This window comes from Lucilia cuprina, chromosome 5, assembly GCF_022045245.1.
Source record: "Lucilia cuprina isolate Lc7/37 chromosome 5, ASM2204524v1, whole genome shotgun sequence".
NCBI lineage: Eukaryota > Metazoa > Arthropoda > Insecta > Diptera > Calliphoridae > Lucilia > Lucilia cuprina.
Genome location: NC_060953.1, coordinates 4,710,902 through 4,729,562, shown reverse-complemented (window position 1 = coordinate 4,729,562; position 18,661 = coordinate 4,710,902). Strand labels below are relative to the sequence as shown.

The 18,661-nt window shown below is 28.9% G+C and overlaps 2 protein-coding genes across 2 annotated transcripts; one reads left to right on the top strand and one right to left on the bottom strand.

The window, feature by feature from the left end:
* The first annotated feature begins 3,665 nt into the window (after nt 1-3,665).
* Nucleotides 3,666-7,317, top strand: LOC111681211 (arylsulfatase B). Its single transcript, XM_023442950.2, has 6 exons — nt 3,666-4,001; nt 5,376-5,535; nt 5,608-5,834; nt 5,890-6,145; nt 6,202-6,359; nt 6,420-7,317. The coding sequence occupies exons 1-6, from the start codon at nt 3,792-3,794 to the stop codon at nt 7,230-7,232; spliced, it is 1,824 nt and encodes a 607-aa protein (XP_023298718.2). The 5' UTR covers nt 3,666-3,791; the 3' UTR covers nt 7,233-7,317.
* Nucleotides 7,318-9,914: 2,597 nt separating this feature from the next.
* On the bottom strand, nt 9,915-18,434 carry LOC111681212 (CD151 antigen). The gene is made up of 6 exons (XM_023442951.2): nt 18,194-18,434; nt 11,314-11,400; nt 11,054-11,245; nt 10,884-10,979; nt 10,528-10,824; nt 9,915-10,458 (listed from the first exon to the last, which is right to left on the bottom strand). Exons 2-6 carry the CDS (start codon nt 11,389-11,391, stop codon nt 10,411-10,413), a joined length of 711 nt encoding a protein of 236 aa, XP_023298719.1. The 5' UTR covers nt 11,392-11,400; nt 18,194-18,434; the 3' UTR covers nt 9,915-10,410.
* Nucleotides 18,435-18,661: the final 227 nt, after the last annotated feature.

Genomic DNA, 18,661 nt, shown 5'->3' with positions numbered 1-18,661 from the left:
CTTACTTACTTACTTACTTACTTACTTACTTACTTACTTACTTACTTACTTACTTACTTACTTACTTACTTACTTACTTACTTACTTACTTCCTTACTTACTTACTTATTTAGTTACTTACTTACTTACTTACTTATTTAGTTATTCTTACCAAATGTTCCTGCCTTTCTGCCCACTGTAACCCTTTATTATTTCTTTATTATTTACTATCTCGCATTACTTCTCTCCTCCTCTTCGTTTCTTAACCAAACATTTATTCATTCATAAACCATTGTTTTGTTTACATTTTGTTCTCTACCCCTCCAAACCTATTGCTGTTAGTTAATGCTGTGTGTTGTTATTGTTATTGTTATTGTTGTTGTTGCTGCTGTTTTTGTTTTTGCAATACTACTTGTTTTAGTTAAACATTTTATTTAACAACAGTACAAACAACACTTGTTGCTTGATGTTAATCGATTACTGTCAATTTCGGCTGCTGTATGAATAGACTGTTATTCCGATGTTAACATTTGTTTTTAACAGTTAAAATGTTGGGGTTGGTGTTTAGCAGCAGTTAGTTGCTGTTAGCTAAGCAACCAAGAAGGATCGTTTCGATTTTAGTAAAAAAATTTAACAAGAAAAAAAAATTAAAAAAAGTTAAAGTGATTTCTTAATCAAAATATTAAAGAATTTTTGAATAATTAATATAAAAAAGGATAAAGTAAGTTTAAACAGAAAGAATAAATGATGTTTAAAACTGATGTATTTGTGAAAAATTAAAGAGATTTTGTACCACAAACTAATTGACTAATGGGGATGATAAAGTAATTGTTTAACAAAACATTTGACATTTATTTTGCAAAAACTAAAGCAAAAACTATTAGTAATAAAAAAAAACTTGTTTAGTGAGATAAATATATATCATAATAATAAATGTTTTAAAATAAAACCATTTGATAATTACATAAATATGCAGTAATGTTTAAAACATTAAAAACTAAAACATTTAACTTATTTTTATTGCCAAAAACATAAAGTGAAAATAAAAATAATTAGATTAATGTTTAACTAACCATCACTTTAACCCCTTTTAAAACCTTTCTTTAATCAACGAAAGTACTAACGTAATTTTGCCATTTTTGAAAAAAAAGTAATCGGTTACTTTAGGAGTAACGTTTTATTGTTATTTAATTATTAAGCTTTTTTAAAGGCTAAACATCATACATATTAAGTTTAAAAAATCTAAAAATGTGAATCTTTCCCTAGAATCTAAAGGTTATTTAAAAGAGTAATCGGTTACTTTGTGTTTAAAAGTTATAAAATTGCTAATTTTTTTAAATTTTCTTTTAAAGAAATTTCCTTTAACTATAAAAATAGCTTTCATTTGTAAATAAATCGGATATTTTAGAAAAGTAATCGCTTCTTTTTTAAAGTAATCGCATAATATTGTATATAATTAACCGGTTACTTTTGGCAAATAGTGATTAAATCAGTAAAAAACTTGTTGCGTTTTAACCCTGAAGGATTTTTTAATAAAAGTATTTAAGAAAACTCAGATTTTGATATGGTTACTTTTAAAAGAAACCGGTTACTTTTGGCAAATAGTAATTAAAACTGAAAAAAGTTGTTGAGTCTTAATTCTGAACGATTTTGTAATAAAAATGTTTAAGAAAATCCGGTTTTTGGTATGGTTACTTTTAAAAGAAACCGGTTACTTTTGGCAAATAGTGATTAAAACAGTTAAAAACTTTTTGATTTCTTAGTCTGAACGAATTTTTAATAGAAATATTAAAGAAAACTAGGATTTTTGTGTGGTTACTATTAAAAGTAACCGGTTACTTTTAACAAATAATGATTAAATTAATTACAAACTTGTTGAGTCTTAACTCTAAACGATTTTTTAATAAAAATATTTAAGAAAAACTTGATTTTGGTATGGTTACTTTTAAAAGAAACCGGTTACTTTTTGGCAAATAATGATTAAATTTATAAAAAACTTATTCAGTATCACCTCTGAACGAATTTTTAATAAACATTTTTAAGAAAAACTTGATTTATAAACGGTTACTTTTAAAAGTAACCGGTTACTTTTGTCAAATAATGATTAAATTAATATAAAACTTATTAAGTATCAATTCTGAATGAATTTTTAATAAAAATATTTAAGAAAAGCTTGATTTTTGTATGGTTACTTTTAAAAGTAACCGGTTACTTTTGGCAAATAATGATTAAATTTATAAAAAAGTTATTCAGTATCAATTCTGAACGAATTTTTAATAAAAATTTGTAAGAAAAACTTGATTTTTGTATGGTTACTTTTAAAAGTAACCGGTTACTTTTGGGAAATAATGATTGAAACAATAAAAAACTTGTTAGGTACTAATTCTGACTGAATTTTTTATAAACATTTTTAAGAAAAACTTGATTTTTGTATGATTGCTCTTAAAAGTAACCGGTTACTTTTGTTAAATAATGATGAAAATAGTAAAAAACTTGTTGGGTACTAATTCTGAATGAATTTTTTATAAAAATATTAAAGAAAAATTTGATTTCGTTATGGTTACTTTTAAAAATAACCGGTTACTTTTGTTCAAAAATGTTCAAATAAGTTTAAAACTTTAATAAATTAACTTTAAACTAAATTTGTTATAAAAATATTTATAAAATATAACATTTTTGAGTGGTTACTTTCAAAAATTAACCGATTACTTTTCTGGAATTTTCCGTTTTTTTACATTTTTGCAATTTTAATTAAATATTTCGTCATTCTTTAGTATGTTTCTTTATATGTATGTGAACATAAAAATCATGACCCGTTTTTATGCGAATTTAAAATAATTTTCATTTGTTGTCTTATATATACAACAACATATAAATTGTAATTTAATTGTAATGTAATTTATAAACAAATAATTTGTTTAAAGATTAATGAAAATAATCTTAGAAAAACGTGAATTCTATTGGACACGACTTAGCTTATACTTCTTATCAATCAATCAGCTTAAAGAACTTGCAATAGAATTTGTTGTTGGCTTAAACAACCTTAACCTTAAAATGTGTTAATAGAGAAAAAAAAGGCGTTTTCCAGATGAAAAACTTCAATGTTATGTTGCAATAAAATCTTTAGAAGGTTAAAACTTAGAGGGAGGAAATTGATTGTTTTTTTATTGTTAGAGGCTGTAAAAAGTTTTGAAGTGTGAACTTGGCAAATTACAAAATTTTGTAAATTTGTTGGGGATATATATTATGGATTAGAATTTATGGGAAATTACCTTGAACTTGAGATTTCGTTTAACAAATAGTCGGTTACTGAACCATTTTCATATGAAATCTTTATGGTTTCAAATATTTGCATGATAAAGTGCTCCTAAAAAACCAGACGCATGTTTTAAATTTTTGATAATTAGTTTATAAAATAAAGAAGTTTAATAGCCATCATATAGATAATTTTTAAAACAAATTAACAATTGACATGATTTCACAACAAAAACATAAAGATTCTTAAAGTTTGTGGTACATTTCCTTTATTTATAAAAATAAATCATAAAAAAAACTAAACTTTTGCCTTTTTTTAAAGCAAAAACCCGTTCGATTTCATTCTAAATTCTGAGAAAAAAACAATCAAAAGACATTTTTTGTTTTGTAGTCCTTTACGCTACAAATAGTACCGGTTTCTTTATATAACAGAAAAAAAACAAGCAGATCAGTGCGTGGTAAAACCCCCCATTTAAATGAACTTGAACTTGTAGACGAGACCACAATACAAAGTCAACAGTATTATAGTCATCATCATCATCAACATCACCACAACCATGCGTCGTCATGTCTATTATGGTTATTTGTTAACAATTTATCTTCGTTATATATTATATTTTAACTCACCTTCGATATGCTGTGTAGCAGCAGCTGATGCAGCAGCAGCTGCTGCTGATGCAGCTTTTAGTGGTGATTATCAACAAGTGAGAAAGCTTCGCCAGCAAAGTGAAAAACCCAATATTGTTATTATTTTAATAGATGATATGGTAAGTGTATATGTAAAAAGCTTTATTTCTACATCTAAAAAAGCTTTAATAGTGTTCAACAAAAAAATAACTTAAAACCGGTTTAATAACTAAAAGTAATCGATTACTTTTTTTAAAAACTAATAATAATTCAATAAATTTGCCTTTTTCTTTTTAAACCTTAAAATCAAAAACAATTTCAATAACAATATTTTGGAATTAAATGGTTATTTAACAAAAGTAACCGGTTACTTTTTTAAAATATTTGCAATATTTCAAATATGTAGCAAGTTTCTTAAATAAAATTGAAAATTTCATTTAATGCTTTTAAAATTTCTTACAAAAAACCGATTACTTAAAAAAGTAACCGATTACTTTTCTCTAAAATTGCAATTTTTTGTTATAAATACAACTTTTTATTGATAAAATATAAAAGTATAAAGATTTTTAAATAAATTTTTGCAAAAAAACCGCTTATTTATAAAAAGTAATCGATTACTTATAAAAAGTAACCGATTACTTATCTCTAAAATTGCAAATTTTTCCAATTAAAACACATTTTTGTTAATGAAATATAAAACTACGAGGATTTTTATAAAAATTTGTGCAAAAAACCGGTTACTTATAAAAAGTAACCGATTACTTTTTTCAAAAATCTCGAATAATTAAAACAAAAATACATATTTGTTAACAAAATAAACAACTTAATGGATATTTATACATATTTTTGAAACAAAAACCGGTTACTTCAAAAAAGTAACCGATTATTTTTTTTAAATCAAAATTTTTTTAACAAAATCCCATATTTTTATTAAAAAGTAAAAACTCATATTGATTTCATATAGATTTGTGCAAAAATCGGGTTATTCGCAAAAAGTAATCGGTTACTCTTAAAAGTAACCATACATTTTTTTATTATTTCAATATTTTCAATTAAAAATTATCTTTAGACATGAATTATATATTCATTTGTATGATTACTTTATTGAAAATAAACAATTATTCGTTAAAACTAAATGGTTACTCTATAAAGTAACCATTAAAAATTTTCGAAAATTTTATATTTTAAATTTCAATTTGTTTTATTTAACAATATTCAATGCTTTTTTTAAAAGCTTATTTAATAAAATAGAACGGTTACTCCTTTGAAAGTAATCGATTACTTTTTAAAGTAACCATCGAAAAACTTACAAAAATTATTTTTTTATCATAAAATTGTGTTAAAAATTATTTTAAACAAACTTTTATGTTTATTTAAGCGATTACCTTTTAAAAGTAATCGGTTACTTAAAAAAAGTAACCATCGAATTTTTTGGCAATTATGTAAACAAATCATTCAAAAACGTTTAAATGTTTATGAAACCTATTTTCTTATTTAAATCTCCTCACCTAAAGGGTTTCAACGATGTCAGCTTTCATGGCTCCAATCAGGTGATAACGCCCAACATCGATGCTTTGGCCTATAATGGCATTATATTGAATAGAAACTATGTGCCCAATTTGTGTACACCCTCTAGGTCTACTTTATTAACTGGGAAGTATCCCATACATACAGGTAATATAGAACAAATATCGAAAGATTTTGATCTTATAAGGTTCATTTTGATCCATTTTTTTTTTGGTAAAGGTATGCATCATTTTGTTATTGTCAACGATGAACCCTGGGGTCTTCCTTTGAATCAACGTCTAATGCCTGAGTTATTCCGTGATTCTGGCTATTCTACTTATTTAGTGGGTAAATGGCATTTGGGTTTCTATCGCAAAGAGATGACACCTTTATATCGGGGTTTTGAACATCATTTGGGTTATTATTCGGGCTATATAGGTTACTATGATCATACGTTAAAGATGTTGGTAAGTCAAGGAATACAATTGAAGTTTTATTCTTCTATTTTTTTTTGGTTTATAGAACCGCAACTATTCCGGTTTGGATATGCGTCGAGATTTAGAACCTTGCCCCGAATTGTCGGGCATCTATGCCACCGATTTATTTACCCGAGAAGCGGTACATGTTATTCGGAATCATAATGTCGAAAAGCCTTTATTTTTACTAATGAGCCATTTAGCGGTTCATACGGGTAATGAGGATAATCCCATGGAGGCTCCTGAGGAAGAACTGGAGAAGTTTGATTACATCTCCGATCCCCAGAGAAGGGCCTATGCGGGTAAGGGTTTTATTTAAGAATTTTTAGAAATTAGCTGAGAATTTTTTACATTCCAGCCATGCTATCACGTTTGGATCAAAGTGTAGGTCTGACGGTCAAGGCCTTGGCCGATAAGGGTATTTTAGATAATACTATAATACTATTATATTCTGATAATGGAGCCCCCACGGTGGGTATTCATGGAAATATGGGTTCAAATTATCCTTTTAGGGGGGTAAGTCGCAACTAATTCCTGTTAATTAGAAAAATGTTATTCAAAATACTTTTACCCCAGCAAAAAGAGTCCCCCTGGGAGGGAGGCATACGTTCGGCGGGTCTAATCTGGAGTCCTCTTCTAAAGCAAAAGAATTATGTTAGTAATCAAGTAACACATGCTATTGATTGGCTGCCTACCTTGGCGGCTGCGGCCAATATTTCTCTACCTGAAGATCTCAATTTAGATGGTATTAATCTTTGGTCCGCTTTAAGTGAGGCTCAAGAACCCCAACCCCGTAGACTTTTACATGTTTATGATAATATTTTTGGCTACAGTTCTTATATGCGTGGAAATCTTAAATATGTTAATGGTTCTTCCTTCGAGGGAAAATATGACACCTGGCTGGGCGATATCAATCAAGAAGAAAAGGATCCTTTAAGTAAAAATTATGAAGAAAATATATTGAATTCTTTGGTTCAACAAACACTCAACAATGAAATTGTTAACAAACAATTAATCCAAAATTTAAGAAAACAATCCATTCATACATGTCCCCTAAATAGTGAGAATTATACTAAGGATATATACAAATGTCAACCCCTCAAGGCCCCTTGTTATTTCGATATAGAAAAGGATCCCTGCGAACGTTATAATCTGGCCAATTTATATCCTTTACAAGTGGAAATATTGGCTCAAGAAGTCAAGGAGTATAGCTTGGGCTTAACACCTAGCGCTAGAGTACCCTTCCCGGATGCTGGCTGTAATCCTTTAAGATTTCAGGGCAATTGGCAATGGTGGTATGATACCCCCAACATCTCAAAAGCGGCTCACATTACTGGCATTACCTGTAATATTTTACTTTTAACATTTATTTTAAATTTAATTTTCTAAAAATTTTGTATTGAATTTTTCCAAAAAAATGTGATATTTTTTATTTAAATTTTTTGTTTTAAATAAAATTGGTTTTAAAAAATTTTTCTTTAAAGAAATTTGTTTTTTTTTTATTTTTAAAATAACAATTTATATTAAAAACTATTTTTTTGAATTTCTTAACTTAAAACTTAATATTAAAAACAATTATTTTTTTATTTTAAATTTTATAAAAATATTTAAACAATTTTTCGATGAAAATGAATTTTTAATTTTGAAAAGCAAACAGGACATGCAGAAAAAAAATTAACAAAATCTTTTACTTAGACGATATAACAAATAAATTATATCTACTATAAATATGTATATATGTGTAAGTGAAAAAAAACATAATATTTTTAGAACAAATGACAACTTAATAATATATATGAACAAATTATGCATAATACTTTAATATAATTTTGTAAAAAAAATTCCAGTTTTTTTTGCAAGAATTTACAGTGATTTTTGTGAAGTTATAGGCTCTTTTTAAGGAATAAATTTTAAACAACAAATATGAATAATTTTTTTGGAAATTAATACGATTTAAACATAATGTGACAATTAGCAAGACAGGTAAGGGGTGAACTAAGTAGTTTTTAAAAAGCAGACAAGTCTAGTCTATAGTCTGACCCAAAGTCTTTCCATAGCGTATTCTACAGTCTAGTTTATAGTATAGTATATTGATTAGTCTATAGTCTAGTATATAGTGTAGTCTATAGTCTTGTATATAGTTTAGTCTATAGTCTAGTCTATATTCTAGTCCATTGTCCCTCTGTAGTCTATAATAGACTAGTCCAGTCTAATATCTAATCTATAGTCTAGTCTAGTCTATAGTCTAGTCTATAGTCTAGTCTATAGTCTGGTCTATAGTCTAGTCTATAATCTAGTATATAGTCTAGTCTAGTCTATAGTCTAGTGTATAGTCTAGTGTATAGTCTAGTGTATAGTCTAGTGTATAGTCTAGTGTATAGTCTAGTCCATAGTCTAGTTTATAGTCTAGTCTATAGTCTAGTCTATAGCCTAGTCTATAGTCTAGGCTATAGTCTAGTCTATAGTCTAGTCTATAGTCTAGTCTATAGTCTAGTCTATATCTATAGTCTAGTCTATAGTCTAGTCTATAGTCTAGTCTATAGTCTAGTCTATAGTCTAGTCTATAGTCTAGTCTATAGTCTAGTCTATAGTCTAGTCTATAGTCTAGTCTATAGTCTAGTCTATAGTCTAGTCTATAGTCTAAGTCTATAGTCTAGTCTATAGTCTAGTCTATAGTCTAGTCTATAGTCTAGTCTATAGTCTAGTCTATAGTCTAGTCTATAGTCTAGTCTATAGTCTAGTCTATAGTCTAGTCTATAGTCTAGTCTATAGTCTAGTCTATAGTCTAGTCTATAGTCTAGTCTATAGTCTAGTCTATAGTCTAGTCTATAGTCTAGTCTATAGTCTAGTCTATAGTCTAGTCTATAGTCTAGTCTATAGTCTAGTCTATAGTCTAGTCTATAGTCTAGTCTATAGTCTAGTCTATAGTCTAGTCTATAGTCTAGTCTATAGTCTAGTCTATAGTCTAGTCTATAGAGTCTAGTCTATAGTCTAGTCACTAGTCTATAGTCTAGTCTATAGTCTAGTCTATAGTCTAGTCTATAGTCTAGTCTATAGTCTAGTCTATAGTCTAGTCTATAGTCTAGTCTATAGTCAGTCTATAGTCTAGTCTATAGTCTAGTCTATAGTCTAGTCTATAGTCTAGTCTATAGTCTAGTCTATAGTCTAGTCTATAGTCTAGTCTATAGTCTAGTCTATAGTCTAGTATCTAGTCTATAGTCTAGTCTATAGTCTAGTCTATAGTCTAGTCTATAGTCTAGTCTATAGTCTAGTCTATAGTCTAGTCTATAGTCTAGTCTATAGTCTAGTCTATAGTCTAGTCTATAGTCTAGTCTATAGTCTAGTCTATAGTCTAGTCTATAGTCTAGTCTATAGTCTAGTCTATAGTCTAGTCTATAGTCTAGTCTATAGTCTAGTCTATAGTCTAGTCTATAGTCTAGTCTATAGTCTAGTCTATAGTCTAGTCTATAGTCTAGTCTATAGTCTAGTCTATAGTCTAGTCTATAGTCTAGTCTATAGTCTAGTCTATAGTCTAGTCTATAGTCTAGTCTAGTCTAGTCTATAGTCTAGTCTATAGTCTAGTCTATAGTCTAGTCTATAGTCTAGTCTATAGTCTAGTCTATAGTCTAGTCTATAGTCTAGTCTATAGTCTAGTCTATAGTCTAGTCTATAGTCTAGTCTATAGTATAGTCTATAGTCTAGTCTATAGTCTAGTCTATAGTCTAGTCTATAGTATAGTCTATAGTCTAGTCTATAGTCTAGTCTATAGTATAGTACAGTCTAGTCCATTACCGGCACTGTTGCCTATGGCCTATGGTATGGACTATAACATAGTCTATAGTCGGAATAGTTCAAGGTCCAAGCTATAGAAAAGTATATAATCTGAACTATAGAAAAGTCTATAGGCTGAACTATACAATAGTCTGTAGTCTTGACTATAGAATAGTCTATAGTGTGAACTATAGAATAGTCCGAATTCTATAATAGTCTATAGTCTGGACTATAGAATAGTCTATAGTCTGGATTATAGAAAGGTCTATAGACTGGACTATAGAAAAGTCTATTGTCTGGACCATAGAAAAGTCTATAGTCTGGATTAAAGACAAGACGGTGACTATAGTCTGGACTAAGACTATAGTTTGGGCTATAGAAAAGTCTATTGTCGGAACCATAGAAAGTTATAGTCTGAATTATATACACGACTATAGTTCGGACTAGGTAAGGTCATAGTCTGGACTATTAACAAGTCTAATTAGTCTTGACAATAGTCTTATGCATATAGTAGTATGCCAACTTTAGCTAATGTATAGCCTTATTTTTAATCTTGACTTTAGTCTTCTATATAGCCTCAACTATATCAATAGTCTGAACTATAGCCTTGTCTATAGTCTGCCTTTAAATATAGCCAATGCTCTCTTTTAGCATTACCTGTCTTACATTTTATAAACTATTTTATATAGATAATAAATTTCATATTTTTTTACAAATTTAAAAATATTTTTTACCAAAAAATTTAACATAAAGAAAGAGCGTAATACATAAGAACAAAAAAATACTTAAATCTTGACTATTCAATCATGTTAAATAGAAGACAAGAAAAGACCATGCCAAAGATCTGGAAAAAAAGAAACAAATAAAAATATAATCCCCATACTCTCTGTATTGACCTAATACGCCAACTTACCATTATTATAGCCACCGCTATAGAGGTACCTCCTATAATGGCCGCATGATCTCTGATGTAATTCGAGGTAACGTACAAACATCCTTGGCTATATAGATTCGTTATAGTAGGGAATATAGTACACTCCTTACGTTGACCACCAAAGATTTCCTGACAACATGACTCGGGTATGGGACCAAAACGATTCCAATCATGCCAGGTGTCAACACCACAGCATTGGAGACGTTCTTGAGTTTGATCCCAGGCCTGGGTAATGTCACGACGACTGCCATATAAAGCCATAGAGGAACGCATTTCCTAGGAATGGAAAAAGAACGGAATAATATATAAAAAATATAAAATTTAATGGGTCAAACCTGTCGCATGGTCTGCTGAACCCTTTCCCGAAATACATAGCCTAAAATACCGCCGATTAACATGGTCACAAACACCAGAGCCACAATGATAAAGTACTAAAGAAATAACAGACAAAAAGTTATATATAATATATATAATAACGATTTTGATTAATTATTTTTCAACTTACCGTTAACAGCAGACACTTAACCTCTTTGCCCGCTCCCACACAACCCAAAAACGATAACAAACATATGGCCACCGAGGTAACGAGTAGAACATAAACGGCTCCCGAAAATAGATTTGTACCCAATAACTCATTCATAAAACTACGATCAACCAAGGTCCATAAACTTAAGCAGAAAACAGTAGCACCGCCCACCTTAAGAAATTAAATTTATTAAAATATTTAATTGTTAAAATTGGTTAAAAAAACAGCAATGGACTTACAAATATAATAAAATTCGAAACGAATAAACTGTATTTGACAAACTGCCCGCAGCAGTCCATGCGTGAACCGAAACCCATGTCGTCGTCCTAGAAAGATATAAACATATTGTTAGATATTGATATTTTTTCATTTAAATTTAATATTTAGTCCATAGTCTGGTCTATATAGTAAACTATAGCTCAAACTGTAAACTAAACTATAATCCAGACTTAAGGGAGCTTACTAGGTTATAGACAATAGTCACGACTATAGAAAATAGTCCAGTCTAAAGATTATATATTTCAGACTAAAGACTCTAGTGCATAATTTACACTATAGTCCAATCTGTAGGCTATAGTCCAGACTATAGACTATAGTCCAGACAATAGACTATAATCCAGACTATAGACTAAAATCCAGATTATAGACTGTAATCCAGACTATAGACTATAGTCCAGACTATAGACCAGACCATAGACTATAGTGCAGACTATAGACTATAGTCCAGACTACAGACTATAATCCAGACTATAGACTATAGTCCAGACTATAGTGCAGACTATAGTACAGACTATAGTCCAGACTATAGTACAGACTATAGTCCAGACTATAGTACAGACTATAGTCCAGACTATAGACTATAGTCCAGACTATAGACTATAGTCCAGACTATAGACTATAGTCCTGACTATAGACTATAGTCCAGACTATAGTGCAGACTATAGTACAGACTTTAGACTATTGCCCAGACCATAAACTATAGTCTAGTCCAGACCATAGACAATAGTCCTGACTATAGCTTAGACTACAGTCCAGACTATAGCTATCGTCCAGACTACAGTTCACACTATATACTATAGTCCAGACTATAGACTATAGTTCAGACTATAGACTATAGTCCTGACTATAGACTATAGTCCAGACTATAGACTATGGTCCAGACTATAGACTATAGTCCAGACTATAGACTATAGTCCAGACTATAGACTATAGTCCAGACTATAGACTATATAGTCTACGCTATAGACTATAATCCAGACTATAGACTATAGTCCAGACTAGATACTATTGCTCAGACCATAAACTATAGTCTAGACTATAGATTATAGTCCAGACTATAGACAAAAGTCCTGACTATAGTCCAGACAAGACGGAACTATGTTTCAGACAAAGTATAAGCTACAGCGTTGTCCAAATTATAAATGGAGTATAGTTCAGTTTATCGACTCGACTATAGTTCAAAACTGTTATAAATCATGTTTATGTTGGTAATTAATACAAAAAAAATATTAAATCTAATTTGATTTCCTATAAAATTGTTAACAAATGAAACCAGAAATCACTATTTATTAATAGAGCATTTAATTTAAACAGTAAATCAAATAAACAACAAAATCGAATGTAAAACATATTATTGAGGGACATATTGATGATGACTGTTATAAAATAAATCAAAATTTATTTCCCTTAGAAACCCCCGCCATTACCTTGATCAGTTTTAAGGTAATTGTCTATTTTTTTTATTTTGTTCAAATAAAGATTTGAAATTAAAATGAAATTACTTGAAATAAATTTTCGTTTCTATAGAAAAAATAAAAAACATTAAATAATACTTAATAGAATAATAGACTATAAATTTAATAGCTCATGTGAGTTACAATAGAATGAATAATAAATACAAATTTTAATTATTTTTCAACAACAACCAGGCTGAGTTAAAGATTGATCTCTAGACATGGTTTTAATGATTTAAATAAATTTTCTAGATTTTTCTTCAATTTTTTTTTGCATTAATTTACATACGAATTACAACAATTTTTTTTCTTCTGATGAGAATATTTTATTTTAATTTGTTTTTGTTAAAGTGTGGGAATAAAATATGACATTAGTTAATTCTATTTAATAAATTATGAGAAATATTTTGTTAAAAATTTCATTAGTTTGTTTCTAAAAAACTGAAAGTTATTTAATTACTAATTTCAGATGACGTTTTTTAATGAATTAGTCATAAAATTCTGATGAAATTAAAAATAATTTTATTAATTTTTTTTTTAATATTTATAATTTTTAAATGATTTTTAAAAATATTTATAATTTTTAAATGATTTTTAAGAATATTATACTAGACTATAGGCTGGACTACAGATTAAACTATCAACATTAGACTGCTGACTATACAATAGACTCAATTATAGACTTCATTTAAGACTATTTTATACACTATACTATAAACTAGATTATAAACCAGACTATAGACTAGACTTTGACTTAGACTAAACTATAGACTAGACCATAGTCTATAGAGTAGACTAGACTATAGTCTATAGAGTAGACTAAAGACTAGACTATATCTTAGAATATATACTAGACTATAGACTAGAATATAGACTAGACTATAGACTACAAAATAGACTAGACTATAGACAATACTATAGAAGAGACTAGAGTAAATGCTAGACTCTAAACAAAACTATAGACTGGGCTATAGAATAGACTAAAGTGTAGACTATAGGTAATAAAGTAGACTATAAAGTAGGCTACAGACAAGACTAAAGACTAGACTATTGACTACACTACACTTTAGACTAGACTATAGAGAAGACTAAACTATAGACCAGTCTTTGAACTTGACTATAAACCAGACTATAAAATATAGTATAAGCTAGACTAAAAACTAGTCAAAACTGTCGTCAAGACTAAAGACTGATCTATAGTTAAGTATATAGACTGATATATATAGTAGAGTCTGAAGACTTTAGATCAGTCTATAGTCTCGAATATAGTGTAGACTATAGTCAAGACTATAGACTGATCTATAGACAAGATTAAAGACTGATATATAGTCAAGACTATAGAATGATCTGTAGTCTAGACTATAGACTGATTTATAGTCAAGACTATAGACTGATCTATAGTTAAGACTATAGACTGATCTATAGTAAAGACTATAGACTGATCTATAGTATGGACTATAGTCTGATCTATAGTCAAGACTATAGATTGATCTATAGTCAAAACTATAGACTGATTTATAGTCAAGACTATAGACTGATCTATAGTCAATACTATAGACTTATCTATAGTCAAGACTATGGACTGATCTATAGTCAAGACTATAGACTGATCTATAGTCAAGACTGTAGACTGATCTTTAGTTAAGACTATAGATTGATCTATAGTCAAGACTATAGACTGATCTATAGTCAAGACTGTAGACTGATCTATAGTCAAGACTGTAGACTGATCTTTAGTAAAGACAATAGACTGATCTTTTGTTAAGACTATAGATTGATCTATAGTCAAGACTATAGACTGATCTATAATCAAGTCTATAGACTGATCTATAATCAAGTATATAGACTGATCTATAGTCAAGTCTATAGAGTAATCTATAGTCAAGACTATAGAGTGATCTAAAGTCAAAACTAGAGACTGATCTATAGTAAAGACTATAGACCAATCTAGAATCAAGATAGACTGATCTATAGTCATGATTATAGACTGATCTATAGTTCAGACTATAGACTTGTTTTTGGCGAAAACTTCAAACGTTTGCTTAAATATTTGTTTAAAAAATCTCGGCCCATTGTGTTGCAGTTTTTTTTTTTTAGAGTGATCTAAAGTCAAAACTAGAGACTGATCTATAGTAAAGACTATAGACCAATCTAGAATCAAGATAGACTGATCTATAGTCATGATTATAGACTGATCTATAGTTCAGACTATAGACATGTTTTTGGCGAAAACTTCAAACGTTTGCTTAAATATTTGTTTAAACAATCTCGGCCCATTGTGTTGCAGTTTTTTTTTTGGTATAAAATTGTTTTCATGTAATTCCCAAATTTATTTAGCTGATAGAGGCTTTTTATTAATCTCTTGACAATATTTTTTAATGTTCAAAATGCTTGTCTTGATTTTGTGTTTTTTTTTTTGTTAATTATTTTCTTAAATTTGTTAAGTACCAAGAAACATATTGCTAAAGTCAATGAATTTGATTGTTTAAATATTTTAAGGCATAAATAAAAAATAAAAAAGGGGGAGAGGCAAACATTTGTTTACAAGTTTAATAATTTATTGTTTAAATTTCAAATTTAAACAGGTGTTAATTTTGTTTTTTTCTTAAGAATTTATAAGATGAAACAACCCACAACGAGCTTAAAAGAAAAATAAAGCTAAAAAGCACGGCTTAAAAAAAGAAGTAATTGTTAAGCTGGGAATCAAAGAGAAAATATATATATTTTTTTTAAAAAAATTTGTAAAATTTGTTTGTAATATTTCTAACAAAATAACTTTTGTTTGATTTAGTTTGAGCCAGTTTATGCCAGTTTAAATAAGTAGTTGAATTGCTACAAAGTGTATAGTATAAAAAAAACATTAAGTACATTTAACCATGACCCACATTCCAAGCTATAAATACTTGTTGAGTTTGAGTAGACAAGAGCTTTTTTTTGTAATTTTGGTCTATACAGTTTTGTTAGTAAAAAAGCCCACAATTCATCATATTACTTAATAGGTAAACTTAGCATTTTTACTTGAAAAAATACTTTTAGTTTCAATTTATTTAGATTTCTATTAAATAATATTTGCGCATGCTTAAAAAGCTTTGTGTAGTTATGATTGTAAAAGAGAGTGATACGGAGAGAGAGAGAGAGAGAGCGCGAAAACAGAAAGATAATTACATGTTGTAATAATAGTGTTTAAAATCTTTTAAATTGAAAGGAATATTTTTCTAAGTTAACCACACTGTTTTTTCAAAGTCTTAACAAAAACTTTATTTTTCAACCATTAAGAAAAACTTCTCAAACTTAACTTTTTTCATGGTTAAACTAACAATTGTTTATATTAATTAAATAAAAACTTTGTAATATTTACCCTGAATTCGCAACAAATTTTAAATGAAATTTTTGATAAACAAAAGACTTGTCACTAATTAATATAATTATATTCTAAAACTAGATAATATTTTGAAAATTATAATTATTTCCAAAATAGCAAAAAATAGCAAAAAACTCCTTCAAAAAATCTTTTATAATTAATTAAATATCCACTTACATTTGACACTTGACAGTCAATAATAATCGCCATAAATTATTAAATTATTCTTAATAAAAAAAGCAAAATACTTATAATAGCAAAAACAAGAATATTTTTTCAATTAAATGAAATCGATCTTAAGCGAAAGTTAGAAATTCCCAAAATGGTTATAGATTTCAAAAGACAATTAGTCATTTTACTTTCATTAATATGTTAGCAAAAGGAATTTCTTTAGAATTGTATTTTCCCTTTGTGATTGGAATAGGAAATATCAGTATTTTGCCTTCCCTTGAAAATTTCCAAATTGGTCGGAAAACAAACTGTGTTCTGAACTATAGTCTGCTTCATATTCTAGACTATGGTCTAGTTTATAATCTGAATTGAAGTCCCATAGAGTAGTTTATATACTTACTAAACTAAACTATAGACTGGAATGTAGGCCAGACGCTATTCAGCTCTATAGTCTGGTCTGTAGTCCGCTCTATAGGCCACACTATAGATTATACTATAAACTAGACTACAGTCCTGAAGTCCATACAATATACTACTCCTTAGACTAGAATATAGTCCAGACAATAGCGAGAATATAGGTCAAACGCTATTCAGCTCTAAAATCTGGTCTGTAGTCCGCTATATAAGCCACACTATAGATTATACTACAGACTAGACTATAGTTCAAAAATCCGGACAATAAACTAGTCTTTAGAGTAGAATATAGTCCAGACTAAAGTATAAAATGTTGTACAGTCTAGTCTTTAATCTGGATTATAATCTAGTCTGTTGTCTATATTCTGGACTACATTCTAGTATATAATCTGTACTAAATTCTAGTCTACAGTCTAGACCACATTAGCCTACAGTCTACGCAAGTAAACTAGTCTTTAGACTAGAATATAGTTCAGAATATAGTCTAAACTTTTATACAGTCTAGTCTTTAATCTGGATTATAATCTAGTCTGTTGTCTATAGTCTGGACTATATTCTAGTCTACAGTCTAGACTATAGTCTATAATCAGGACTTCATTCTAGTCTACAATGTAGATCATAGCCTTGTTTATTGTCGGGAATGTATTCTAGTCTACAGTCTAGACTACATTCTAGTCTACAGTCTAGACTACATTCTAGTCTACGGTCCAGACTATAGTCTAGTCTACGGTACAGACTATAGTCTAGTCTACAGTCCAGACTATAGTCTAGTCTACAGTCGAGACTATAGTCTAGTCTACAGTCGAGACTATAGTCTAGTCTACAGTCGAGACTATAGTCTAGTCTACAGTCTAGACTATAGTCTAGTCTACAGTCTAGACTATAGTCTAGTCTACAGTCTAGACTATAGTCTAGTCTACATTCAAGACAATAGTAGTATAATCTAGTCTATTCTTTAGACTATATAGTTGGCTTTGTAATATGGACTACGGCCTCCTATATAATCCGAACTATAGTCTGCTCCATCGTCATGACTTATAGTACGTTCTACAGTCTACTCTATACTGTATACTAGTCTGTTCTATAGTCTAAACTATAGACTACTGTGTAGCACGGACATATGGTCTAGTCTACTCTATAGTTAATGGAAAATATTGTCAATTAATTGACATTACGAATTAATTTATTTTAAAAATTTGTTAAAAAAAGTTAATGCCTTAGACCTTTAAATGTCTTTTGCGAAGGTTTTTAACTAATATACAAATACAGCAACATTTCCTATAGACTTTTTAATTTTTTTTCTATCATTGCTCTATATATATTTGTTTTTGTTTCTCTAATATATTTCAAATCCTTGAACAAACTTTCAAATTGTATAAAAACAATTTTTTTATAAAATAAAATGTTTTTTTAAAATCTAAATTTTGTTTTACTACTCACCCTGAGGTCACTTAAAACAAATGAAGTTTTCGTAAGACGACCAATTTTGGCGGCTTTTATTAAAACAATCACAAATACGAAAGTTGGAGAAAAATATTTCAGACACACACCAACACACACGCACACTCCAAACACAAAACCCCCCGCACTGTATTAAAAGTAATAAAACAGAGGAGTATGTTGAACAGCAATGGTAGGAGAGAGGGAGATAGAGAGAGGAACGCGATCACTGAAAATTCAATAAATCAATTAAACATGTAATGTTAGGAGCAGGGATGCCAGATGATATTTTTTCGACACAAAAATTTCTAAATAAAACATTACAAATCGCTTGCTTAGTTAAAAGTTAACTAACTAGTCAAGTCTAGTCTATAGTCTAGCCTATAGTCTAGTCTATAGTCTAGTCTATAGTCTAGTCTATAGTCTAGTCTATAGTCTAGTCTATAGTCTAGTCTATAGTCTAGTCTA